General features: G+C 34.4%; 1 protein-coding gene across 4 annotated transcripts in view; it reads left to right on the top strand.

Moving 5' to 3' along the window:
- RYR2 (ryanodine receptor 2) overlaps positions 1-27,927 on the top strand; it is a 423,080-nt gene that overhangs the window by 278,607 nt on the left and 116,546 nt on the right. For all 4 annotated transcript variants that reach the window (XM_080588287.1, XM_080588286.1, XM_080588285.1 and 1 more), the window contains 21 exons: positions 167-375; positions 1,248-1,600; positions 2,039-2,153; positions 2,960-3,120; positions 3,816-3,975; positions 4,244-4,330; positions 5,031-5,257; positions 6,216-7,017; positions 7,594-7,794; positions 7,918-8,023; positions 10,450-10,593; positions 13,513-13,786; positions 16,923-17,037; positions 17,607-17,739; positions 18,915-19,018; positions 21,456-21,591; positions 22,256-22,442; positions 22,915-23,020; positions 24,326-24,446; positions 25,708-25,877; positions 26,886-27,106. In XM_080588287.1, the coding sequence (XP_080444413.1) occupies positions 167-375; positions 1,248-1,600; positions 2,039-2,153; positions 2,960-3,120; positions 3,816-3,975; positions 4,244-4,330; positions 5,031-5,257; positions 6,216-7,017; positions 7,594-7,794; positions 7,918-8,023; positions 10,450-10,593; positions 13,513-13,786; positions 16,923-17,037; positions 17,607-17,739; positions 18,915-19,018; positions 21,456-21,591; positions 22,256-22,442; positions 22,915-23,020; positions 24,326-24,446; positions 25,708-25,877; positions 26,886-27,106 (4,132 nt within the window). The remainder of the gene's footprint in view (positions 1-166; positions 376-1,247; positions 1,601-2,038; positions 2,154-2,959; positions 3,121-3,815; positions 3,976-4,243; positions 4,331-5,030; positions 5,258-6,215; positions 7,018-7,593; positions 7,795-7,917; positions 8,024-10,449; positions 10,594-13,512; positions 13,787-16,922; positions 17,038-17,606; positions 17,740-18,914; positions 19,019-21,455; positions 21,592-22,255; positions 22,443-22,914; positions 23,021-24,325; positions 24,447-25,707; positions 25,878-26,885; positions 27,107-27,927) is intronic.

Below are 27,927 nucleotides of genomic sequence, written 5' to 3'. Positions count from 1 at the left end.
AGTAATTTGTGACATATAATGGCCATGTGCTATAGCTAGCTGCTTGCATTTATACTGTTTGGTTTTATGTCTTTCTTAAAAATTATTTTTAATGGGTTTATGGAAGAGAAAGATTTTTCTGATGTTTGTGGTGCACAACCCACATATTCTTTCATTTTGTTTTAAGGATTTCTACCTGTGTGCAGCCTGGGCCCATCTCAAGTGGGAAGAATGAACTTTGGAAAAGATGTCAGCACTCTAAAATTTTTCACTATCTGTGGCTTACAGGAAGGGTATGAACCCTTTGCTGTTAATACAAACAGAGACATCACCATTTGGCTGAGTAAAAGACTCCCTCAGTTTCTACCAGTGCCACAAAATCATGAACATATTGAGGTTTGTAATCCTATTAAGATGTTTTTAGACACTTCTTCCACGAGTCTTTTTTAATTATCTTTCTGCTTTTGTTCTTCTAGACAAGATTTTAAATTTGATATGTTGACCCAGTTCTGGACAAACCTTGCTCCTATTACAAATTTGTTACATTCAGTGAAGTTGCAAATAATGCAGTTCTTTGGTTGATGGTATTATGCATGAAATCTGTAATATGTGTAACCATGAGGTTCTCCAAGACAACCTCTACAAGAGGTCCTTTTAGGAGCTCTTGGTACAGTGAGTGAGAAATGTGCTTATAAACAAGTTCCAGAAAGTGGGCATTTCTGCATAACAGATACCATGTGTTCTGGTGGATACACTTTCTAAAGTGATATTCCATAACTAAAAGGTTTTGATTTTAATAAATATTTATTAGCCAGTTGTGTCGACACTTATGTCCCAGTCAGTTGTGCATCTTGATGAAATTGAATTAATGCCTTTGAAGTCTGCCATGAAATCTTTCTGACATTGATGAAATAGGAACTGTCTTTCAGCTGATGTGTATCATATTGTAATATTTAAGAGATTTGTATTCTTTGTTGTGCATGTATACTTTATTAGTTGTTTTGTGTTGTTCTGGGCAGTGTTAGACTTGTATTGCACAGAACTATGATGAGAAATAACATTCTTTTGTAAGTGCTTCGTATTTAAGGAAGGAACTCCTTATAGTATTAATTTCGCCTTAAAATGACCATACAATAATTACAATGCATTTGACCATTGACAGTTGCAAGCTCTGCTAGTCATAGGTGCTTATGCTAGAAATATAACTTGAATGTTTAACAGGGGGCAAAGCATCAGCTTCAACACAACTGCATCTTTATGTTTGATAGGTGATGAGAATTGATGGCACCATAGACAGCTGCCCCTGCCTGAAGGTCACGCAGAAGTCCTTTGGTTCACAGAACAGTAAAACAGACGTCATGTTTTTTCGATTAAGTATGCCTATTGAATGTGCTGAGGTGTTCTCCAGAACAGCTGCAGGAGGGTTACCAGGCACTGGTCTTTTTGGCCCAAAGAATGATTTGGAGGATTATGATGCTGATTCTGATTTTGAGGTTCTAATGAAAACTGCTCATGGTCATCTAGTGCCTGACCGGACAGAAAGAGAAAAAGATGCCACAAAATCAGAGTTGAATAACCATAAAGATTATGTTCAAGAAAAGCCTTCACGTCTTAAACAAAGGTTAGTAGCACATTAGTATTTTATTTTATTTTATTTTAATTTTATTTTAATTTAATTTTATTTTATTTTAATTTAATTTAATTTAATTTTATTTATTTTATTTTATTTTAAATGGTTGAAGAAAATGCCAGTCAGGTCTGCAGAGATTTTTCCCTAATTCTGCCCTAAATTTGGATATAATGCAGTAAGAGGGGCAATTAACCTTCATATTCTTAAGTTGCTTCATATGCAAGATGTAGATTAAAACTAAGCCAAAAACTGAAAACACTTTTCCAGCTATTATGCACCTATCATTTGTTTTATTTTGAATGCTTTTGTGATCATTTCATGATATGTACTCTAGGACAAGTATTAGTACAAAACTACTGTGTGTATATATATTAATCTATTGAGCCTTTTGTATAGATTCTGATTTTGATTTTACTTATTTTGTTACAGATTTATGCTCAGGAGGACAAAGCCAGATTATAGCACAAGCCATTCTGCACGGCTTACCGAGGATGTGCTAGCAGATGATAGGGATGACTATGATTATTTGATGCAAACTTCCACGGTATGGTAACATTGGATTTGTATTTTAGCTGTTTGCCTTTTGTATAACTACAAGAATTTGCTTGTAAGAGTTTCAGAAACTAATTTTCAGGCAAAATTTTTTATTTAAATGTCTTCAGTAGTCCTGCACTACTGAAGTTGAGACTGCTACGTTCCTTTTGGTTTGACTTGACTGTCAATCTAAAACCATTTCCATATGGAAAGTCATAAATTAAATAGAACATGTTTTTGAAACTGTTGTTAACAACACCAAAAGAGGAAAAATAAATAGTTCCAGAATAATGGAATAAAAAGGAAGAAGTGCATTAAGCAAACAGATAAGTGTTCAGGGCCATTTGAACACATCTATCTTAATTTTATTCAGCATCTATTTCTTGGAGTTTCTAGTGAACGTAATACTTTTTTTTTTTGTGCATTTTTCTCTGACAAGAAAAATAAAGCTGCTATTTTAGATATATTTTCCTTTTTCTAAAAGGTATTAGTATACTAGAAAATGACAGTAACCTACAGTATAAATATTGCAGCTGCAGTACAAAAATAGCCTATGGTGCTGTGATATGGAAGCCTAAAATACAATACTTCATCAGTTTTCCATTTTTTGTTTTATTTTAACTTGAATGTTTTTGTAGACTGTATTTTGATTAGTATTAGTATCCTTTTGTTTCTTTGTTTATGAATTGCACTTGAACAAGCTTATGCTATTTTTAAAGAGACGACATATTCAGATTATAACAAATGTATCATGAATCAAACTGATATATCGGAAAACCAACTAACAGTTATTGATATTATTATTTTTATTTACAGTATTATTATTCAGTGAGAATATTTCCTGGCCAAGAACCTGCTAATGTCTGGGTAGGCTGGATTACCTCTGACTTTCATCAGTATGACACAAGCTTTGACTTGGACAGAGTGCGTACGGTCACAGTGACACTGGGAGATGAAAAAGGGAAGGTTCATGAGAGGTTGGTTACAATTTAGCTGAATTGTTACATATTTTATAATTCACAAAGGCAACTAATAATTTATAAACTGCAAATCCACTCTATTTATTGTAGTTGAGTTGATTAAAAAAAAGTTATAGTAAGAAAGAGGACAGGCAGTGTGGTCCTTTTTTAACTTTATAGTATTCTCTTATTGCTTGTAAAGAAACAGGATTAATGGTATAATCAGATGAATAGACACTGAGAAGTAAAAGAGTAATTCAGCTTTTTAAGGTAGTTTCAGTCATTCAGGTCACGGTCCTGTAACTATTGATTTCTGAACAGGTACAAAGTAGAGTAAAATAGCTTGTATTATTTTTGGAACTTTTTGGTTTTGAGCAGACACGAATTAGTGCAACAGCACCTCTCACCATTTCATCTTTTGATCCATGTCAGAAAGTCAGTTATGCCTAACACAAAGCAGTTTAAAATATTAACGTGAAAAAATCCATTTTTTCTCTCCGAATTTTAGAACAGATTTGAACTTGTTAATATTTTGTCATCTTTTTTTTTTTTTTTTTCCAATTATAAAGTCTAAGTTTCATTGAATTTTGGCAATGATTATGCTACTGTTTTCAGCCACAAGACCCTGTTGATTGCAGTTGTACAATGTTCTTTTAGGCCACTACATAAAGTTTACACACCATCCATAAATATATTTGTCTTTTGACATTCAGTATAAAGCGCAGCAACTGCTATATGGTGTGCGCAGGAGAGAGCATGAGCCCTGGACAAGGACGTAATAATAATGGTCTGGAAATTGGTTGCTTAATTGATGCTGCCAGTGGCCTACTGACCTTCACAGCTAACGGCAAGGAACTGGGCACGTACTATCAGGTGAGTATTCTTTGATGATGTCTTCCAATGGGAAGGAGGGAAACTGAATCCTTGGATTGTGTTTTATTAGAAAGTTTGTTACAAGATTGGAAGAAAAAGTAATTGCCACTGCTAAAATAGTATTTTCCCTCTCCTATTTCTACTTTCTGGAGTGTTATTCAGAGGCTTGCACTTATTAGCTTTCCATACAGATATTAGTTTTTGTTTTTTTAATGTAATACTGTTTTGTTGTCTTAAGTGATTAAATATTTTTGCTTCTTTTATGTAGGTTGAACCTAGTACGAAGTTATTTCCTGCTGTATTTGCTCAAGCTACAAGCCCCAACGTTTTCCAGTTTGAACTGGGTAGAATAAAGGTAAATAATGGTTGTGTTTTATGCAGGTTTAGGACTATGTTGTATCATATATATATATATATATATTTTATTTTTGCTAATTGTTGCACAAAATATGTTCTTGGTATTGGACCCATTTTCATTATTCCAAGTGGTTGCACTATTGCTATTTCTATTATTAATTTATGTATTTAAAATATAGTACATTGGATGAAAATTGCTGTAACTGATTAGCGTTGACAGAGGATATTGCAAGTCCCATTGAAGTTTCTGAATCTCATCCTTCATGATGAAAAGGAATCACAGGTCAGCAAGGCAAATCTCTCTGCAGATTAGGTTAGGGTCTTAAAGAGTTTTGAGATACACTTAACCTATGAACTCAGTAAAACTGAACTGTAATTGACTTCTATGCTTTGGAAATATGGATGACTTACAAATCAAAAGAGGTAAAAGAAGAGACAGGTTCAGGTCTCTGGTCCAAGAAGAACACACATTGCTTTCAAGTTTGTTTCAAATTTTGCTATTTAAAAAAAAAAAAAAGTGGAAAATACTCTCTTGCTGCTAATCTGTCAACTGTTACCAGCTGATTGTACAAACTACTGAAAATTTTCTGTTGTACTGTGCTGTGTGTTGAATATATTTCTTGAGAAATATCATATCGTATATTCCTTTGTTGGTAAAGATGTGGAAACTGATTGTCTCTTCCGTTGGAATTCTCCAGAATGTAATGCCATTGTCTGCTGGCTTATTCAAAAGTGAACACAAAAACCCAGTGTCTCAATGTCCTCCACGTCTCCATGTCCAGTTTCTGACTCATGTGCTTTGGAGCAGAGTGCCAAACCACTTCTTGAAGGTTGATGTCTCTCGAATCAGTGAACGTCAAGGCTGGATGATACAGTGCCTGAATCCTTTGCAGTTCATGGCCCTTCACATTCCTGAAGAAAACAGGTTAATGTTGTTTTTGTGTAAAAGTATATCAGAGATAAATTGGGATTATATAATAGAAGTTTTTTGTAAGAGAAGCCCAAGTCCTTCTCTGTTCTATTTTATCTCTGTATTTATAACACATGTAAATAAAGGCAATATGTTTTGGTTTAGCTAATACGAAATGTAATCTAATTTTGCAGCGTTTTAAAATTTGCATCCTCTTATTTTGTTTACAACCTCTCCTAGTTTCTCTCCAAAGTCTGTAACAGTACATGTAGATTTTGAATAAAAAAAGAAGGAAAGTATGTTTATAAATTATTAAAGATAATCTGCAAGGTAGGCAAAGATCTGATTTTCTTTAATATTTTTAAAAATTTGTGACCAATTTAATTATTCCAGTACTTTAATTTTCCTAAATTTAAACAGTTGGAAAATTTTATCTTTGAGATTTCTTTGTTACTTAAATGTCTCAGCATTTTGCCCAATGTTAAACCTGAAATTAAGATCACTTAAAAGCTTGGAAAGAATTCCAAACAAACAAAAAAAACAATCTGCCCAAATTAACCTTCTGCAAATTAACTGGTTAGTCTGTTTCCATTTTGCTACCCCAATTCTAAAAACAATAAATGACAAATATCCCAACTTGTACTAGTTTAAAAACAATCTTTTTCACTTATCCAAATTCTTGTTTGTAGTATGAAGAATTGTTCTGTGTTAAGTAATTTAGTTTGATCTTTCCCCTTTGAATGTAGATGAAGGTGTACTTCAGGAGCAACTTGAATATCTGTCTGATTAAACTGTGTTCTTGGTCCTTGATTCTAAGGTTAACAGTTTCTCACATGACAGTTGAGAAGTGGAAAAAGTCCATCTCTAGAAATGATATTGTGCCAATGTTATCCTTAGGAAGAATTTTGAATTCCTTCTCTTAAGTAAGTTTTTGCACTGATAAGCAATTTACTGTATTGTTTTTTCTCTGCAGAACGGTTGATATTTTAGAGCTGACAGAACAAGAAGAACTGCTGAAATTTCACTACCATACCCTCCGATTATATTCAGCTGTTTGTGCTTTAGGGAACAACCGAGTGGCCCATGCTATGTGTAGCCATGTGGATGAATCTCAGCTCCTATATGCTATTGAGAATAAATATATGCCAGGATTATTACGTGCAGGATATTATGACTTACTTATTGACATCCATCTCAATACTTATGCAACTGCCAGGTTAATGATGAATAATGAATTTATTGTCCCAATGACAGATGAGACCAAGAGTATTACTTTGTTTCCTGATGAAAACAAAAAACATGGCCTTCCTGGTATAGGACTTAGCACTTCCTTGAGACCAAGAATGCAGTTCTCCTCACCAAGTTTTGTAAGCATTAGCAGTGAATGCTTTCAGTTCAGTCCTGAATTCCCTCTTGAAATCCTAAAAGCCAAAACAATAGAGATGCTAACTGAAGCTGTTCAGGAGGGCAGCCTCCATGTCAGGGATCCAGTTGGAGGTTCTACAGAATTTCTGTTTGTTCCTCTCATCAAGCTCTTTTACACTCTCCTAATTATGGGCATCTTCCACAATGGGGATCTGAAACACATCTTGCAGTTGATTGAGCCCAGGGTTTTCAAAGAAGCTGTGAGCCAGGAGGATGAAAGTGATTTCTCAGAGAAGGAGCTGAGTTCAGATGAGCTCAAGTCAGAAGAAGGAGAGGAAGAAACCAGAGGGGAGCAGGTGCCAAAGGAAGGACTGCTTCAGATGAAACTTCCTGAACCTGTTAAACTACAGGTAACAATATTGCTGTGTTAGTGGTTGTTCCCATTTATTCACAGATCCTTTTTTCTTCACCTGGTAATTTCCCTGTCAAGGAATACAGAGGTCTGATGGTGGTTTAATAGCGAAGTAATTTCCTTGGAGGAAACAACAAGATTTAGTATCTTTCTGATGACATAAACTTGTTCACAATGATCAAACAACTGTTTCTTGAAATAGAATTACTTTCTCAATGAAGTTTCTTCATGTTTGTGGATCCAGACAGAAAAGAAATTGCATAGAAGCAATGAATAAATCCATTGTCTCATAACTTTTATTGGAGTTTTATATGTCCAGGGCACATAAATCTCTTGCACATGGCAGATCTTCCTGGTGTAGGATGTATTGCAGATCACTTCAGATGCAGTAAATGAAAACTGCAATGAATGAAAACTGTGCTATATGAACAAAAATGAAAATGACTAAACTAAAGATTTCATTCAGTTTGACAGTGACTGTATCTGTAAGGAATCTATCCTTATTTGTATTAATATGCAGAGGAGACTTCTTGGCTAGCCTACTCTTCATACTTTTGTGTTGCTCTTTCCTCAGATGTGTCATCTACTCCAGTACCTGTGTGATTGCCAGGTACGACACCGGATAGAAGCCATTGTAGCATTTTCGGATGATTTTGTGGCCAAGCTTCAAGAGAATCAGCGCTTCCGGTACAATGAGGTGATGCAGGCCTTGAACATGTCTGCTGCCTTGACAGCTAGAAAAACGAAGGAATTTCGATCACCACCTCAGGAGCAGGTAGATACAGCTTACAATGGACCATTTTGTTTTGATTCATGTGTGGCAGAGTTCTTTTGACTTCAAAATTTTTCCTTCAGAAATCAGTGTTGTTTGCCTTTCCTATGTGTTCTCTATTTTAAGATTAACATGCTGCTGAACTTTAAGGATGATAAAACCGATTGTCCTTGTCCTGAAGAAATTCGGGACCAGCTCTTGGATTTCCATGAAGACCTAATGACGCACTGTGGTAAGTCCTGTTACTGAATATTTTTACTTCTTAAATTACATTGGCTTTAGAAGCTGTCTTTCTAAATTTAATAATTTTAATTTAATTTATTTTTTTAATTTTAATTTAATAAATTTAATAATTTTAGGGAAATAAAAAGCAGCTAAGTAGTCTAGAGATTACACTATGTCAACAGTAAATACTGTCCAATAAAAATATGCAGCTTGCAGTAAAAAATAGGAGTTTTTTTCTTTTTTCCTTATGTCTGTTTAAGAACCCTGCCTGTTTTAGTTCGACATCTGTATTTTGTTCACCTCAGAAAAGAGCATAGCTGCATTTTCTTGATGTCTTCCTCACAGGCTGCTGTTAGGTACCCCAGAAAGCTTCTGTTCTGCAGGCTAATGAGCCCAATTCCTTATTCTCCTTAGAGAACAATTGTTCCAGCCACTAGTCATCTTCATGGACCTTTGTTGGATGCCCTGCAGTTTTTCAAGTGTTTCTAGTATTGGGTAGCCCAAACCTACATGTACCATTCTGGATGTTGTCTCATGAATGCTGAGTACTGGTGAATAATCACTTCCCTTTGTGACTGTGTTTCTGCGAATATAGGATACTTTTAGCTCTCCTTGCTGCTAGAGTGCACTGCTGACTGGTGTTAAGCTTTTTGTCCAACATGACGCTCAAAGTTCTTTTGCAAATCTTTTTAACAACTTCATGCCCAGATGTTACTGTCACGCTTGGTATTTTTCCTTGCTGAACCTCATGAGTTTCCTGCCAGCTTATTCCTGTAAGCTGCTGAACTTCTTGCCCTGGAATGTGTTTTCTGCTCCATCCCAATTTGGTATAATTCACAAACTTTATAAAGGTGCATTATGATGCTTCAAATTAAGTATCTTTATTTTAAATGAAAAAAAGGGGAAAAAATGGAAAATTCAAAGAAAACTGTCAGTTGACAAAAAACTTAGATGAATTAAAGAATTTAGGAATAACTTTTGAAAGGAGAGGAGGCTTCATCTATCTCTTTTTTCCATATTTGTTTAGTCTTTAAGCATCATGCTACTCTTTTTGAATTACTTGGTCTAGTTTTGTCACTATGTTTCTTTTCTTTTTGTTATGAAGAATTAGTAATTTGCATAGTCTACAAGTAGAAAAATAATTTTATATAGTAATTTGCATAATCTACAAGTAGAAAAATAATATTCAGAAGATACATTACAGTTGAGTAGAATTAATTGCTCTGTGTATTGAAAACATGGCCAAACTCGAAAGTTGCTTTGCAGAAAAGGACCTGGGGGTCCTGGTGGACAACAAGGTAAACATATGTAGCAGTGAAGGCCCCTTGCAGCAAAGAGAGCCAACAGGTGGGCTCCCCTGTATAAGAGATTCACAGGCACACTGGAGCAGGTCCAGTGAGGGGCCACAAAGATGGTTATATTTTTGGACTATCTTTCACATAATGAGAAGCAGAGAGAGCTGGGGTTGATTAATGTAAGGAAAAGGCTCGTGGAGGAGATTGTATCAATGCATGTAATACCTATAGGGCAGGCGAAATAAAGAAGACTGAGACAGACTTTTCGCAGTTGTATCCAGTGACAGCAGAAGAGATAGCGGACACAAAATGAAATAAGAAAATTCTATTTAAACCTAATATTATTTTTTTACCTTTATTTTTTACTGTAAGTGTAATGTGAACTCAAGAACCTCCATCCTAGGAGATATTCAAAATCTGAATGAATGTGGTCCTGAGCAACCTGCTCTAATTGAACCTACTTTGAGCAGGGAGGCTAGAGTAGAGCCTTCAGATACTGTCTCAGCAAGACCATGGTTCTGTAAAGTCTCACACGTTTTCTTTGAAATTTTAGAACTTGCTATAAAGTATATCACATGAAACAGTCACTGTATTATGAAGGTGGCTGATTTCTTCTGACGGTCATTACAAATTATATTTATTGTAATTTTAGTTCTTTCACTTCTATGTTATGTTTTACCTAAAAGTCTTATATGCTTTGCTATTATCGGTTGAGCTCTACTGTGTCAGTAGGCATTATATATATAGTTCTGGGCTTCACATGTCTGAAACGTGAAGTCATGAAGTAATCAGCGTTAGCATGGAAACATCCATACTGAGAGATCTGAGCACAGGAATGTATTTACCTACGTATTTTATGTATCATACTACACAATTTATACAGTAAGTTAATAAGATTACATGATCCTTTGTCTGCAGTTTCCTGCCTTGCATGTATACCTAATCTGCAATTGTCCCAGATTTCTGGTTAAGCATACTACATACCAAGTTTTTTTTTTTTTTTTTTAATGTAGAATAAAAAAGATAGAATAGAGCAGAACAATATAGTTCAGTTTGTTTGTACATACAAGATAAAAAATAAGGCCGCAACTTGTTTAATTTTAGTCTTTTACTATTTAGTATATATTTTTGATTTCAGGAATTGAACTAGATGAAGATGGAACCTTGGATGGAAGCAGTGATTTAACCATTAGGGGTCGCCTCCTATACCTTATGGAAAAAGTTACATATCTGAAGAAGAAGCAAGCTGAGAAGCCAGTTGATGATGATGCTAAGACATCCTGTAAGCAATATTAAATCACAGTTTATTGTATCCTAATTCCAAATAGCAAAAAAAAAGCAGAGGAGGAAGTTGTTCATATATTTTAACATCTGTGCATTTTAAAGTTTATAGCTCTGATTTGAAACAAGCTCAGCTGGAATGACATTTTACGACAGGAAGATTTTTTGATAGACAGATTTGCTTCTCCAATGGATGTAGTGAAAAACTGCTACTGTCTTTTTCACAATTGATCCTTTTTCTAGTCATTTTTTACAGAATGTTTCTTGCTTTTTGTGGTGTTATTGCAGACAATAATTGTAGCAAGGTCCTGATTGTGAGAATTTGCTCATAAAACCAGCTGCAGCAGCTTCAAATCAGTATTTGCATGAAAGTTGACAGCTGAAAGAAGACTGCACAATTGGATCCTAATTTGCAAGGAGAAAGACTTCCCACTCAACCTGAAATCCAAGAGTGTGATTGTTGCTCTGTCATTTTTCTGAAACTTCCTTCCTTTCCATCTTGATAAGAATCATTACTGGTGCCATCCAAGTTCTGTACTTGGGACCAACAGATCATGGAATTTTACCTTTTTTACTTGTCAATTCTGTTTTATTTATTTATTTATTTTACCTTTATTATGGTGGCACTTTCATATGCCTTATTTCTGATGCTGCTATGCTACTAGCTGGAATTAATTTTTGGTTAAATATTTGACTACCCTACTAGCAGGAACTAATTTTGGGACATATAGTTTAGATGTTCTGACTTTGGAAGAAACTTGGTTTCCTTCAATGACTACGCAGAATTCCTAGGGAGGCTGAATTTTTAACTTGGTTGCATAATGTAAGTGCTTAACATTATGGGATGAGAAGATTTTCGTCATGGCACTTATAATGAGAAGACTAGTTAGATGCCAGCTATTAGTGTTTGTTTAGTGTTAAGAAGTAATATTTTTGTCCTAAAAATGTGCTTTCTAGTGATGCAGATTTTAACTATTTCATTATCACAGAGATGATTAGAGGCTAGGTTTATACAGGATCTTGTGGTGAATCTTAGTTTCCTTTTTTTTTTTTTCCTTGTAGTAAGCTTAGAGCTCTACAAAACCAATTTGTCTCTCTTCTGTCTTAGTAGAAAAACAATATTATATGGAAATAGTTCTGTACAACTCATCAGAGGAAATAAGTGCCCACACAAGTCATTATGGTGATGACTAGACTGTTTGGGTTCTACATTGCAAATAAGATACAGCCAGATCCATGGGCAAATGGGATATAGTATTGGATTTATTAAAACAGGAGAAAACAGCCTGTTTATGTGATTCTTCACAAAGAACAAAGGAGACTTTAATACCATGTCCCTTTTTGTTATTATTTTTTTCAGTTCTAGTAACTTCTGAAGTATCAGCCAAAACAAATTTCACCCTTTTACTTACTTTTTAAGTGCTTCTGTTCTAAAAAATGCTATGTGGTATGACAGTGGAAATATGTATAGTGCAGTGTTTGGACAACAATAATGAAATACAGTGCTCCATTTTATGTTTTCCCCTTACTCTGTATTACTACATCATAGAAAAAAGTCTCTTTGTTAAATATTGTCTTTTCTTTAAACTCCTGTCCCTTCTTGGTCAGTATCTTTCTCTGAGTACTTTCACTTTTCTGTGGTTTGAGTTTAGACTGAAATTACATCTACTTTATTCCAAAATTGTGTTACACTCAACACATAAATTTCTAATTTGAAAATATTTTTGATGTTTGCCCTGCATAAACCGTCTTAACACCAGAGTATTTATCAGGAGGTTTGTTGAACTTTAGCAGGGATTATCAAACTTCCTTTGTTATCTGCTTGACATGGATATAAATTGATTAGCTAGGTGAATATAAAAGGCAGGATTTTCTAATGTATAACTACCAGGATATCTTGAGAGGGTCCCAGATTGATATGGCAAGGTCTTGCAGACCTCAGCTGAAGTTCCCTCAGGCAGGAAAAAGAACAGCATTCACTTGTCCTCATCAAATAGTTTGCCTACACTGTTAGATCTTGAGTACTTTTTCTAAAGCATGGTATCAAATCTTAACTGTCGTTATACGTTTTTTGTGTTTTAACATACATAAATTTCCCAAATCCTTGCAATTGTTGCCAGTCAGAACATCATATATAGGTTTCTTGCTTCTTTAGAGATTTAGTTCAAATTATGCAAACACTGATTTCACATTTATTTGATTGGAGTCTTCTCATTTATTTCTTTTGAAGGTCTTTTTTGTTTGGTAATGGAATAAATTGAATTATTCCATTTTGTACATTACAAACTTTCGACTGGATGCACAGCTTAGAGCCATAAATAAGTAATACAGCATTTACATATGCTACAGCGCATTTTTCCTCACTTCATAATATGTAAGAAAAACCCTGAGAGCTGAATTCCTGCAAAAATCTTAAAAATAATATGTAGAAATAAATCTGTCTAGTTTGTGAGCATCTTCTATGTCTTCATATTTTTTATTACATTGTTATTGTTTTTATTATAATATAAATGTTATTTTTATAAATAATAATATAATATATAATATAAATTATATATATAATTTATAATAATATAATATAAATATTATTTTATTAGATTTATTTCCTGTATTTTAACTTCAAATTTAAATTAATTAATTAAATTAATTAATTAATTAATTAATAGTTAAAATTAATAAATTAAATTAATTAAATTAAAATTTAATTTTAATTTTAAATGTAGGCTTTTGTTTTTGAGATGTTTCTGCTTTTACTGTCTGATTATACTTTGCTTTGATAGTCTGCTAAAGAAACACTAAGGAAAAAGTGCTTGAGAATTGATTTCATTACAATGCATGGTGCATAATGCATTCTGAGGAACTACTGGCAGAGATATGAGTAATTAATGGTAATTGTGTGATTTATGTATTTTCTTCACAGCTACTCTTCAACAGTTGATTTCAGACACAATGGTGCGCTGGGCCCAGGAATCAGTAATAGAAGACCCAGAGTTAGTCAGGGCCATGTTTGTACTGCTTCATCGCCAGTATGATGGTATTGGTGGCTTGGTTCGAGCCCTGCCAAAGACCTATACTATAAATAGTGTGTCTGTGGAAGACACAATCAATCTTCTGGCATCCCTCGGCCAAATACGTTCCTTGCTCAGTGTCAGGATGGGAAAAGAGGAAGAGAAACTTATGATTCGTGGATTAGGGTAAATAACATCTCTTAATGTGCAGATATTTGTTGTTATTTGTTGTACGGTTATCATCAAAATTATGCATGAAGTTTGAATGTGAATAGTCTATATGGGTGTAAATGCAGACATTGGTATTAGTTGTATAGTATCTTCAGTTGTAAACATTGTATGCATTTGTAGCATTATATGAATCAGTTTTGGAGAGTTGCAAGTGACATCTGTAAACTTTTCTTGTGAGAAAAGTTGAAAACATAGAATATCCCAAGTTGGGAGGGACCCACAAGAATCAAGTCTGACTCCTGGCTCCACACAGAACCACCCCAAAATCAAACCAGATGTCTTAGAGTGTTGTCTAAACACTTGAAATCCAGCAGGCTCGAGGCTGTGACCACTTCCCTTGAGAACCTGTTCCAGTGCCCAACCACTCTCTCAGTGAAGAACCTTTTCCTAGTATCCAACCCCAACCTCCCCTAACACAGCTTCATGCCATTACCTTGCGTCCATATGTAATGTTAAAAGATACTACAAAAATATATTTTGTTGCCATGTTTTAAATACTATTGCCATAAAGATTTCTGTCAACACTGCTGTCCATTTTTATATGAGTATAGGAACTGGCAGCTGTTGACACATACAAAACCCCTCTAGCTGTCAGAAAATGGAGTTTTATAAACATGTGTCTGCACAAATGCCATCTTTCTATTGCACTGCATGTAACAAGTACTGGTTGAACTAGTTCATCCAGTCTTATTTTTCTCAATTATATGACTAGAATATAGCCTAATAGAAGGTGCAGTTGGAGAAAATGGTGTAAAGAAATCATGATCAGCTCTAAAAGCAAAGAGCATTTATTTTTTTTCAAAGAAATGTTATCATCTGAGAGATATCTGGTGAGATTAAACACCAGCTATGATGTTTTAGAAATCCCCAGTCAACAATAGTGATGACAAGAGCTAGCATTACATGAGGAATGCCAGGAATGCAGGAAGAGAAGCTTTTGTTGTGCAAAATATATTTTCCTTTTTTTTTTTTCCCCACTTACTGAAAATCTAAAATATCCAAATAATGTGTATAAATAGTTTTGCAATACCGTTATGAACTACTTCATAGCTTGCCAGCAGGTTCAATAAATTTTTCATGGCTGTTATAATATTCAGTGTACTCACGCTAATGCTTTAGTGAAGGGGAAAGTCACCCATCAACATACAGAAAACAATGGTATTTCTATATTCACCTTCGTATTTTAAATCTGAGTTATGTTTCATTTAAGCTAAGACTAAAATGAATGAGTAATTACTAAATTCTGGCATTGTTCTGCCTGGGGCAGGGGGTGGGGAACCAAGCTTAGAATGTTTTTTATTTCATGTTCTGCTTTCTTTTTGTTAGCATTTTTTTTTCCTCACAATTTTATGCTACAAGTTAAAAGGTAAGACTTTGTGAGTCAGGCTGATTTAATGGTAACAGTCTGGTGATATGTGAAAATCTGGTTTAAGGAAAAAAGAGGTATTTTCTGTTAAGCAAGTGTTCTTGCTGCCTGTTCTTAACACCCTTCTTGATAGCTTCTGTCATAGTCTTGTTTATCTTGTAGGTTCCCCAGCTGTGCCATTTATGTCTTTTATAGACTAACCTGGGCTCCAGTACCTATTTAGAAATGCCAGATTTTTTACTGTGGGTGGAAAGCATTCCTTTCTTACAGCTGAGAAATGGAAGATTCACTTGTTCCTGCTTAAAAACTCAGTTTCCTCAGAAATGCTGTTAAGAGTTTTTCTAGAAGTGACATTCTGGAAGACATTTCATAATGCAGTCAGCAGTTACACAGAACACTGAAAGTGGATGTATTTTCCAAAATAGTGTAGTATTGCTGGCCAGCCCCTGAGGTTGATATTTTGACTTTCTGTACTTTGTTATTCCTGTGAAAGAAAGCTGCTGGAGGCAAATAAGAATTTAGGATGACTTGATAGAATGTCACCACTGAGGTCATTTTCTATAGCATGCAGCGTGTGGTGATTGCAGGAAAGATATGTGTCATGGGTAGCTTTTGGAGGCAGGGCACATCCTTTATCATCTTTGGTAGTTGGAGGCTTTGGGGAAAAAAATGATCAGTTAATCTTTCTGAGTTACTGGGGATCAGACACTGATAGTGCCACCTACATCAGATGTACTGTATACGTTCTGTTGTACTACTGATTGTTGTAGATTTGTAGCTTATAGAATGATGAATCGGTCCTCTTCATGTCTTTTGTAAAGCTGAAATTTCCCTAATTGCAGAAGGTTTACGTCATAAGAAACATACAGTGAAATTTGGACAGTTGACAACAGTATTTCCTGTAGTGACTTGCTAGTCCTTTTCTCCCATGACTTGATTGTTTTCACATTTTTTTGTGGGTTGCATGCGATTTCATGACTAACTACAGTTGTTAGAAATGTAATTACTTTTTAAAATACACATTTTTATTGGACATATCACATCTGTATAAAATAGTGACATTTTAATCCTCAGGAGTGATTTTCAAATATGCAAATGTAATCCGCTGAAATATGTAGAAGAAAGCGTCCTTGTGAGCCGTAACTCATGAACTAAAGTTAACATTTATGTAGCTAAAGTTCCTGATGACAGTAGCTGGATCTACGTACTCACCTCTACAATCATTTTTTCTTGGTCTTGACAGCAGATGTCAAATATCTCAAGGCTGAAAATATTTGGAAAAGAATGCTTTCTCAGAAAATGTTGATTAGTTGAATTGAAATTTAACCTAATATAGCAGTTTTGATTGTGCTTTTGTCAGAAAATATTTTTAGATTTGGAATAAAGATGCAAGATCATCATACTCTGCTTCGTTATTGTCTTGTTAGGGCAATAACTTTAATATGGGAAAAGAAAGGTCAGGGTCTTCTGTGATGTCCATTAAAAAAAAAAAAATAGCTGTAATGGGTGGGGAAGGGGAGGGGCAGAGAGGTTAAGCAGGGGGATATCAAGAGAGACTCAGCGTAGAGAAGGTCCCAATGTAATTCTTCACATCTTATGATGATCAGTCCCTTCAGATGGTGAAGAATTACACAGCAAATCAGCTTTGCAAATAATTTAATGGGTAAACTGGTCATAAAATTGTAATCAATTTTATTTATTTATTTATTTATTGCTTTTATTTAGAGACATCATGAATAACAAAGTATTTTACCAACATCCAAATCTCATGAGAGCTTTAGGCATGCATGAGACTGTCATGGAAGTGATGGTAAACGTGCTTGGTGGAGGAGAATCCAAGGTAAAGCAATTTACTGTAAGAACACAGAAAAAATAAAATATAGCTGTTCAAAGCTTTATCCTGTAAGGTGCTGAGCAGTCATTGGAGGTACAGAGACCACAACCATTTACTAATTTACTAATTTGATCAATTTTTTAGAAGAATCCATTTTTCCATTCCAGAAGAAGATAGAATTAGCATTATAATTTCAGATGCTTTTAAGAAAAAAAAATACAAATAACAGTTCATATGCTTATTGGGTTTTAAAGGGATTTTTAGGATTTTTTAGAAACAAAAATGGACGCAGTATCACACTGCAAAACTGAATATTCGCATTCATTCATGTTTGAATCTAGAATTTATGGGTGAACCCAGCTCTTGTTTTCAAGCTTATAATTTAATATGTGGAACTTAAGGAGCTATTTACTTGCTGAGAAAGCCCTGTTGAATTCAGAGTGAAACCTAACAGATACTGAGATGCAATGAATATGATGTGTAAATATTAGTACGTTAAACAGCTGTTACAGAAACTTTTGCAAGTTTTAAGTCTGTTAAACTTGAGCTTTAGTCTGTTTTTATTTGCTTTTTAGGAAATCACTTTCCCAAAAATGGTAGCAAATTGCTGTCGTTTCCTATGTTATTTTTGCCGCATCAGCAGGCAGAATCAAAAAGCTATGTTTGATCATCTTAGCTATTTGTTGGAAAATAGTAGTGTTGGCCTTGGTAAGTAATGTATGTGGCTTCTGAGACTCTAAACAAAAAAGTCTTAAATTTTTCTGCATTTTTTTCTCTCTTTCTATTCCCCCTAACCCCTCCCCAATTGTTTTTTCTGCATCCCTCCGTGCTCGTCTTGAAGTTTCTGCTTTACCCAGTAAAAAAAAATCATTAACTCTATTGCTAACTTAGACAAAATCATAACAGTAGCATTAAATTGAAGTAATTTAGTATACACTTTGTGGTGTATAAGGGAGAATTTTTGTGTAGTTTAACTATTTGCGAAACAGAATAAAATCGTGATTTTGATACAGAGGGTTATAGATCAGTGTTAGCAGCCTTTCATTATGGCTTGTTTCTCACTGCTGAGGCTTGCTCCACTGTTTTCTTCTGTAGACCGTTCAGTATACAGAGCCTATTTACTAGAATATACATGCCCAGATGCCCAGAGATGAACCTTAAAATTTTCATAAAATATTAGGTAGTCTCGTGTGTTACAGTGGAGATATATATATATATATATTTTTTTTAATTTAGTAGTTTTAATTCAGAATGTATATTTTATATAATCATCATAGTGCTTTTTTATTATTATTATCAAAATGTCCTTATTAATGTACAGATATGGGGCAGGAGCATAAATCAAAAATCATTTTGGAGAGAAACTGCCCAAGTAAAATGCATTTGGAGTGTTAGTATGAAAATCTTTGCTTTTTCAGATGCTATATTGACTGCCATTTTAAAAGAAATAAATAACTCATGATCTCATCTTTTAAATATGAAAGATATTTCCTATTTCAGTACATTTGATAAAATGCCATTCTTTTGGACATTAAAAAAAAAATCCCTTTTCTCAAAGCAAATTTGTCTCAGTGAAGAATATTGTAAAGAATGAGATCTTAAAACAAGGTATGTGATGAGAATAGGAATGTGTTAGACAGGTTGTTTCTAGCCTGAACTTCTAAAAGGTGTTTTGATTTCCTATTAAAGACAAGTTTCATAGAGTTCGTGATAATTATAAACTGAGTGGTAAAATATTTTTTATTAAATCATTAATTTAGTAAAACTAATAATTTTAAACAAATTTAAATAATTAAAACATCCAAATATTTTTATTATTGTACTTGCTATAAAATTGTTCGTTTTTATTAAGTTATTGTTGAAACTAAATTTTATTTTAACAGCTTCTCCTTCTATGAGAGGATCAACTCCTTTAGATGTTGCAGCAGCATCTGTGATGGATAACAATGAACTTGCACTAGCTTTAAGGGAGCCTGATTTGGAGAAGGTTTGTAGCTATTTTATCAAGCATTTTTTTAATAGACCATCTAGAAAGGGGGAAGATTTGTCTTGCTCAGGCTAACAAGAAGTTGAATGGAGTAATCAAGATCCAAGATGAGAATTGCATGGGAATTTTAAACCCCAAAGTTTAGACTATCAGAATCTGATCTTTCTGCTGGTGGTCTGGATAATTGAACTATAAGTTTATTGTTATTACATATGTACATGAAACCAACAGGAATTGGTTCAAGGGCAGCTCTTTGGAAATAGCGGAGTCTACCCCCCAGCAAAACTTTTGCTAAAACCTTTCTTTGTTTTTCGATCTTGATGGTGACGTACATTGATAGCCTAATGGAAAAGGAATTACTAGAAACCTTGTAACAAGTTGTTATGATATATAACAAATTTTCAGGATATATGTCTGTAGGTATGCTTTTTTTCCTGATACTTAACTTGCTTCAGAATGATTGTGCATTCATGCTGGTGTGGAGCAGTCATCAGTGGCAATTTTACTAGCTATTCCCAAACTTGCAGAGATGTAGCAAGTTGGGCTGACCACAAAAAGAGGAGCATGGGAAAGAGTTGTGAAATTCTTTTGAAAGATAATGACTTCTTTTTTTATAATTTTCAGTGTATGGCACCTAGTCTCACATAGTAGTACTGTGTTTTTGCATGATCTTGGGAAGAATACGAAGACATCAGAAGTACATGTAGGAATGGAGGAAAGCCAAAGCTCAGCTAGAGTGGAAAATAACAATGGAGGCAGAGGACAAGAATAACTGTTTCTCTTAAGTACATCAGTAGCAAAATCAAGGTTAAGGAGGACATGGGTCTGTTGTTCAGGAGGGCAGGGACCTAATAGATAACAACAGGTAAAAGGATGAAGTACTTAATGTTTGGTTTTTCTTTTTTTTTCCCTTACTTTTTACTGGTCAAATTTGTCCTCAGGCCTCCAAGGTCCCTGTGTGTACTAGGAAAGTCTCAGTGGAAGTGAAACAGTACTTCCAGTAGAGGAAGACTGCATGAGGGAGCACTTGTATATATGCAAGTGGATTCAGAATGCATCCAACAGTACTGAAGGAGCTGTCCAACATCACTGCAGATTCACTCTGACATTTTTGAAAGGTCATTGCAATCAAGCTAAGCAAGAATGGGGATCCAGGGAAACAGAAACTGGTCAGTCTCACCTCAGTCCCTGGGAAGATTATGGAACAAATTGTCTTAGAAATAGTTAGAAGTGTTAGAAATAATTTCTAATTACATGAAAGACAAGAAGGTGATTGGGAGCAGCCAGCATGGGTTTTCTGAGGGCCGATTAGGCCTAACCAGCCGTACTGTTTTCAATAATGAAGTGACTGCCACTGTGGAAAGTGGAGGGCACTGGGTATTTTATACATCGGTTTAGAGAGGCATTTGACAAAATATCTGATATCCTTATTGCCAAACTGGCTGGATAAGTGGATGATAAGGTGGATGGAAAACTGGTCTCAGAAGGTTGTTTTCAAACATGTGAAGTCCAGCTGGTGGCCAGTTACTACTGGTGTCCCTCAGGGATAAATACTGGGCACAGTACTCCATGAATTAAGGCGGAAGATCAACTACTGACTAGATTCTTACTAATACATATATCACAGAATCACATAATGGCTGAGGTTGGAAGGGACCTCTTACAGCAGGTTGCCCAGGACCAAGTCCAGGCAGTTTTTTAAGTTTCTGGAGGGAATCTCCACAAGCAATAAATAAATAAATAAATAAATAAATATATATATATAATATATATGTAAGTATATAGCATAGTTACACTGCTGTATTTTTAATATGCAACTATATAGATAATCAAATTATTATTAAAAATACATTAAAATACATTAATCACATCACCTTCACAAAGTTGACACACATCAACAAAAAGAGTTCTCCACACCAAAATCATGTCACAACACAAACAAAGGTGGACAATTTACAAACGCTTCACCTCTCATCCCTTCGCCACATTACATCAACACAAATTCTCCACAATTATTGCATTCTCATGCAATGCCATTGGGTACTGTTTAATGTCTTCCTTTATGACTTGGATGATGGGATGGAGTGTGTTGTCAGTAAATTGTGAGGAGCTGTCAATGTGCTGGAGGGCACATCTGCTGTTCAGAGGAACCTGAAAAAGCTGGAGAAACAGGAGTAGAATCATACTCTAGCCTCACAAAATTCAGCAAGAGCAAATGCTAGATCTTGCAACTGGGATAAAATAATCTCTTGTACCAGCGCAGGTGATTTTGATTTGCCTAAAATTTGATTTGGTTATGTCAGGGATAATAGAATGTGGAAACCAAATCCAAGACAATATATGTGGAGGCTTCCCTTTGAAACTTCACTTCTCTTGTTTTTCACAGTAAGCATCTTTTTTTTTTTTTTTTTTTTTTTAATCTTATCTTGCTTAATAGGTGGTTCGCTACTTGGCTGGTTGTGGATTGCAGAGTTGTCCTTTGCTGATTTCTAAAGGCTATCCAGACATTGGATGGAATCCAGTTGAAGGAGAACGATATTTGGATTTTCTTCGTTTTGCTGTATTTTGCAATGGTAGTGTAGAAGCTTCTCAGGTTTTTAACTTCCTCTAGTGTTTGAATAAATACCTGCATGAAATTTGACATTTAAAACAGTTACAAGCAAACCTGATAGCATACCATAAATTTACAGAACAGTTAGCAGAAAGAGCAGAATTAAGCAAGACACATAATAATTTAGATGCCTATTTCATACATCATATAGGCTCCCAGGAGCCTATGCCCTGTTTTTCAATCCATCTTTAGTCATTGAAATGGCCACATCTCCTTTGAGATTCTACTTTTGGAAGTGGAGCAAAGACTCCTAAATCTTTTTAAGATAAAACTCATGCTAGATGTAGAGCCATTTGATTAAGGTTTAGGCAGTCCAGTTTGTATTTAGGAGCTATGGTGGTCTCCTAATTAGTACTCCCACTTGAATATGACTTTTTTACTACAAATCAGTTGTATTTCATAATTTTGAATTAAATCACATATTCTATTTCATAACTTTTATTACAATAATAACTAGAGGGGTATATTTATGTGTTTACACAATTTTGTCATGATATTTAAACAGGTTAGGAATTAAAAGTATCTACTTATGCATACATTCTGCAGTTTAGTGTAACTTTTTCTGATTATGTTTCAGAAGTCTCCTTGACATAAACTTAAATCTTGATATTTGTTCTTTGTGATAGGAGAGAGTGTGGAGGAGAATGCTAATGTTGTTGTCAGACTGCTTATTCGTCGACCAGAATGTTTTGGTCCAGCTCTAAGAGGAGAAGGAGGCAATGGTCTACTTGCTGCCATGGAGGAAGCAATAAAAATATCAGAAGATCCAACAAGAGATGGACCTTCGCCAAGTAATGGATCTAGTAAAACTCTGTAGGTGCAGTGTAATTGCTTGCATTACCATCATTTTTATTTATCTGTTTCATGATCCTAGTCATGAAATGACTTATTTTAACACATAAATTATCGACTAGATTTTTCGATGGATTCTGTGGAGGGTAGATAGAGATTGGTCTTCTGCCAAATAGTTCCTTCCCCGTGCTTTCGATTTACGTGACTTTCTCTAGATATTAAATCCTCTTTAGAATTCTGTTTGTTCTTAGTCCTTTAAGTTTCAGTCCTCTGATTCAAAATGAGACAGATAAATTGTAGCAATGCAGATGTCACTACAGTCTCTTATGGACAGATTTCATTCTGTGTCACTCTGTCAAAAGTGCTTTGGTTATGATGAAGCCACCACATGTAAGCTATAGCATCCATGAGCAGTTTATCCTTTATTGCTGATGTAAACACTGTCTTCTATTTTATTTCTCTTTTAAATGTTTTAACAATTAACTAATTACAGTGAAATGGAAGAACAAGAAGATGACACTATTCACATGGGAAATGCAATCATGACCTTTTATGCTGCTTTGATTGACCTCTTAGGACGTTGTGCCCCTGAAATGCATGTAAGTTGTACATCTTCATGTATTGGAAAGTAAAGCCATAGCCTTTCTGATTGTTTGGTGTTCTGCTGTTTGGCTTTTTCACAGTAACATATGTTATCGGGTATTAAAGCAGTATTATGACTACATAGTATCATAATGTACATAATGTGTTCATTTACTAATTTCCAAGAATTTCTGTGAGCTCTTCAGTTGTGTTTTTCAAAGGAATTATTCCATTCCTTTTCTTATTACTGTTTCCTGTGGCAATTTGGTCTTTAACAACATTCTGTTACGAATATTATTTGATTGCCCATTGTGATACTGTGTCAATGAAACTTCTCAAATTTCACTGTTTATTGTGATGGTGTAGAGAATGTTTTTTAAAACCATAGTTTTACTCCATTTGTATACTTATTTAAAGAGACTGTTTAAATTTCATATTAAAGTGTAAATATTATAGGTAATTCTTTTAAAACATAAGAATAAGCGTTGTCCATGGATATATGTGTCAATATCTGATAATCTTTATTCACATTGACAAACCTCCTCAAGAAAGGTAACATGTCACTGGTTTAGGTATTAGATACCCAGAATTAGACCCTGCAAAAAATGAGCACTTACTGCTTGTTTCCCAAGAGCTAATACTATTTGAAAATATTTGTTCAGTTTAAAAATCACAATACATTCCCGTTCTTCAAAAATTGCACTTAGTTATTCACAGTTTCTTATTTCACTTCAAAAACTCCCCTAATTAATGTTGATCAGTATAAATCAGCACAAGATTTATGCAGAGATGGATAACTTGACAGAGATAGCCATACATAAAATTCAATGTATGAGTAAGTGTTTTGTTTGAATAAAAGCATCATCTTGTTTTCTATCTGACTCACTGCCTTTTTAGAACAAAACAAAACAAAATGACTGGGGTAGTTGAAAGTGTCGTTGTTCAACCAGGAATGAAAAAAAAAGCTTTTTTCATCTCAGTCTATTCCTCCCCTCCCCATCTCTTTCCCTCCCCTTCCTCTTCCCCTTTCCTTATTTTTCTACATTTAAAGCTTTGTTTAGCTATTTTACCTAACATTTTATTCTGAAAATGGGCTTAATATTATTTAGAAACAAAACCTCTAGATTTCTAGACTTTGCATATTTGCATCCAGAACACAGCAAATAAATACAGATTATATGAAATTTACATTACTAAATATAATGTGAGTTTGAGAGCAGTTATTCTTGTGTATCTACGTTTGGCAAAGTTTCCTGAATGTGAACACACATACAAAGTAAAAAGAAGACCTGTGTAATGTTTTATTTATTTTTTTTCCTTAGCTAATCCATGCTGGTAAAGGGGAAGCCATTAGAATCAGGTCAATTCTAAGGTCTTTGATTCCACTAGAAGATTTGGTGGGCGTAATTAGTATTCCTTTCCATATGCCTACCATAGCTAAAGGTAAGATGGTTATTGTACTGTTTTTTTCCCACTGTATTGTTATGTTCTGTAATTTGACCATATATTCATAAATATACTTCTCTCAATATTTCAAAATGTTCTAGAAATTAAACCATTTATCATGTAGACTAGATGAAAAATCATGTGTTTCAAAAATGTTTCTGCATGCTATAGGTAATAATTCTGTGTACACTTATATTCACTGATGTAAATCCCATTCAAATAATTTCATTAAAATCTGTTAAAACTTTAAAAAGAAATCTGCAAATGCATTCTCTTTTTTTCGCCTCTAAAATATTAAAAAAGAAAAGCATTCTCTTTTCTTAATAATGGAATCCTTGCTTTTGCTGTTCTAACCCTATTAATTGTTTCTAGCAGATCTTACTAAGACACCAGAGTTGTTCTTCAGCAACTATGGTGAAGTCATAGGTGTGGCATACATAGAATTCTGCCTACACAGAATTCATTGCAGTAGTGGGAGTTCTGAGGGCATTGATATAAAATGGAAAGGAGTTACATCTACTTCTTTGGGTATTTTGAGAGAAAACGTAATTGTAACAGGGATTGTATAGTGGTTTACAGCACAGGAATGTCCAATAAGTCACGGTAGAGAAGATAAAATATCAATTATGCTATTATATAACTATTTACTTATATTCCAAATAGTGATAATATATTATAGATCTAAAAGTGGTATCTAAATAGCATAGAGAACAGCTCATGGATATATAATTATTTATTTGGTTTTCAAAATGAAAATATCAAAATTTAAAAATATTTCTATGAATTCATTCAGGAATTTCAGAAGTTTTCAGATAGAGAGGACTTTTTAGCACAATGTTATTTCATTGTTGTTCACTACTGATGTGTTCACTGGTGCTGCATTCCTGGGATGTTTGATGTAGAATTGTTAAATTTCTTACTTTCTGTCTGCTTCTTCTGAGATATATAAGTAGTTCTGTAGATAAATTAATATGTTTTGGGTACTTATTGTATTAGAATATCAACACTTGAGTATCTACTTTGATGCACAAAGTAGAGCAGAAAAGCATGTATGGACTTTGGGATCTATCAGGGTAGAATTTGCCTTATGCACTCTTTTTCAGTTAACTATAAATATGTTGCTTTTCTGTAATAAAACCATGGGGAAGATGGTTACATATAATAGAGACACTAAAACCTCTGACAAGAAGTAGTGTGGCTGCCTAATCTGCTGGTGAAGGATGATCCTTGTCATTAAAGTTTTATTTTTATCTTTTAGATGGAACTGTGGTGGAACCTGACATGTCTGCGGGGTTTTGCCCAGATCACAAGGCAGCCATGGTTTTGTTCCTTGACAGGGTCTATGGAATTGAGGATCAGGATTTTCTTCTTCACCTTCTTGAAGTTGGCTTTCTGCCAGATCTCCGTGCTGCTGCTTCTTTAGATACAGTAAGAGTTTAAGTCTTTTGTTATTTGAATGAACACTGAAGCATTTTTCGCTCCTCAGAAAAGCATTTATTTATTTATTTATTTCATGTTGTCCTCTGCATTTTTCAAATGCTGGCTGAGCTGTCTGTTGCTTCTTAGCTTCGAGAATATTTGAAGATCAGTGAAGAGGGATTCTTTAGCATGATGCTTACTTCATAAAGAGTCCCCTTTGATAATCATAAAAGATCCATTTTCTTTTCCCAGGAGACCTTCTGAGCTTTTGCTATGGAATGAAAATCAGATCAGCTGCCAATAAAGCATGTAACTGAGAGCCTCTTCCCAGAGATTTAGAGAAAGTGTTTGTCTCCATGAATTTGTTAGAGGCACCCACTTTGTTTCTCAGAAAATTCCTTAATTTTTATTTTAATGCATTCTAAAAATTGCTTTTTTTTTTTTTTTCTGTTAGCCTTCTTTCCATCTAATTTTTCTTAGTTGGCTTAGTACAGAAAGATCAGATTTAGAGAGCTTATATGAGGGCTAAGACATGAATTTTGATTTCCCTATCTCACCTTCTATTTAAACTTTCTTTTTTAATAGTTATGTTTTTATTTAAGAAAGAGGGGGTGAGGATTTATTGCACTTTGAACTTGGGCTTGATTTTAACGTGGCAGCATACTGAGTTTTGCTAATGTAAACTTGACTGGTATTACCTGATTTCAGAATGTTTTGTTAAAGAACTTTGACATTCTTTAATATAATTTTGAAAACTGTTGTTTTTGAGAGACTACATTTAGTGTCAAACTTTATGATTTTTGTCATATTGTCATTCATGCAACAATAAAAAGTGCCATATGTGAGAAGACTACAGAAGCAGAAAAGGAAACTAGGCATTCAGCATCCAGTAGGTTTCAAATCTGCATTTGTGTGCTTTGAAAAATTCCCTCTTTAACTGCTACAAAAGAAAAAAAATCTTTAATTTGTAACAACACTGACAAGACAAATTTAATTTTTTTCTCATTTAATTTGTAGGCTGCCTTAAGTGCTACGGATATGGCTTTGGCTCTGAATCGATACCTTTGCACAGCAGTCTTGCCTCTGTTGACCAGATGTGCTCCTCTTTTTGCTGGCACAGAGCACCATGCTTCCCTCATTGATTCCTTATTACATACTGTGTACAGACTGTCAAAGGGCTGCTCTCTTACCAAAGCTCAGCGAGATTCCATTGAAGAGTGTTTACTGTCTATTTGTGGGTAAGAAAATACTCTTGGCTGTACAGGAATGTGAAAAGATGAAGTGACCTATGATAATTACAATACAAGAATGCAGAGCTGTGCCATCAGTAGCATAATTAAGAATTTTTGATGAACCATGACTGTGACATTTTAAATACAATGGCTGTATTCCATTTGCTACTTTATTAATTGCTTATATGTCTTTGGTTATTTTGCTGTTACTGAGTTTTAGAAAAAATAAAACAATGCCAATTAACTAAGAGGATGTACTGCAAAAGACAAACCTCTGGAAAAGTTGAGCCATGCATACACTGAAGTACCATATACACTTCAACTGTACAGATTGGCAGTGTGGTTGATGATCAGTAGATTGTATGGTTCTATGGAGATGTTACATTTGAAATCCTAATCAATGACGGGTATTGTTACACTTCATCCAAGACTCAAAAACAATTATTATCCAAAGTTTTTATAAGCTTACAGAGTCATTTATCAGAAGTTGATTAGGTAGTTACGAACATAATCTGTAATGGAAGTTAGCAACATTTAGGCTTTCAAATCACCAGAACTCTTTTGAATGTTTCACTGTAAATTATTATTTTTAATGTGGAAATTTTTTCAGAGGTGACAGACATTCTTATGTTAGTCATTTCGTAGTTGAGAGAGAGGAAGAAATGTGCCATACAATTCTTTTACAAAATATGCCACGTTGATCATTTTATATACATGACCTTCATAAGAATCAATAAAATGAACTAGTGTTTGCTATTTTACTGGAACAATTCAACGTCTTTGTCATTCTAAAATACACATAGTACCTATTTCCTCTGTCCCTCCCT

This window comes from Anser brachyrhynchus, assembly GCF_964034855.1.
Source record: "Anser brachyrhynchus genome assembly, chromosome: 3".
In the NCBI taxonomy this organism is placed as follows: Eukaryota; Metazoa; Chordata; class Aves; order Anseriformes; family Anatidae; genus Anser; species Anser brachyrhynchus.
Note: the sequence above shows the minus strand (reverse complement) of the source record. Positions and strands in the feature narration are given on the sequence as shown.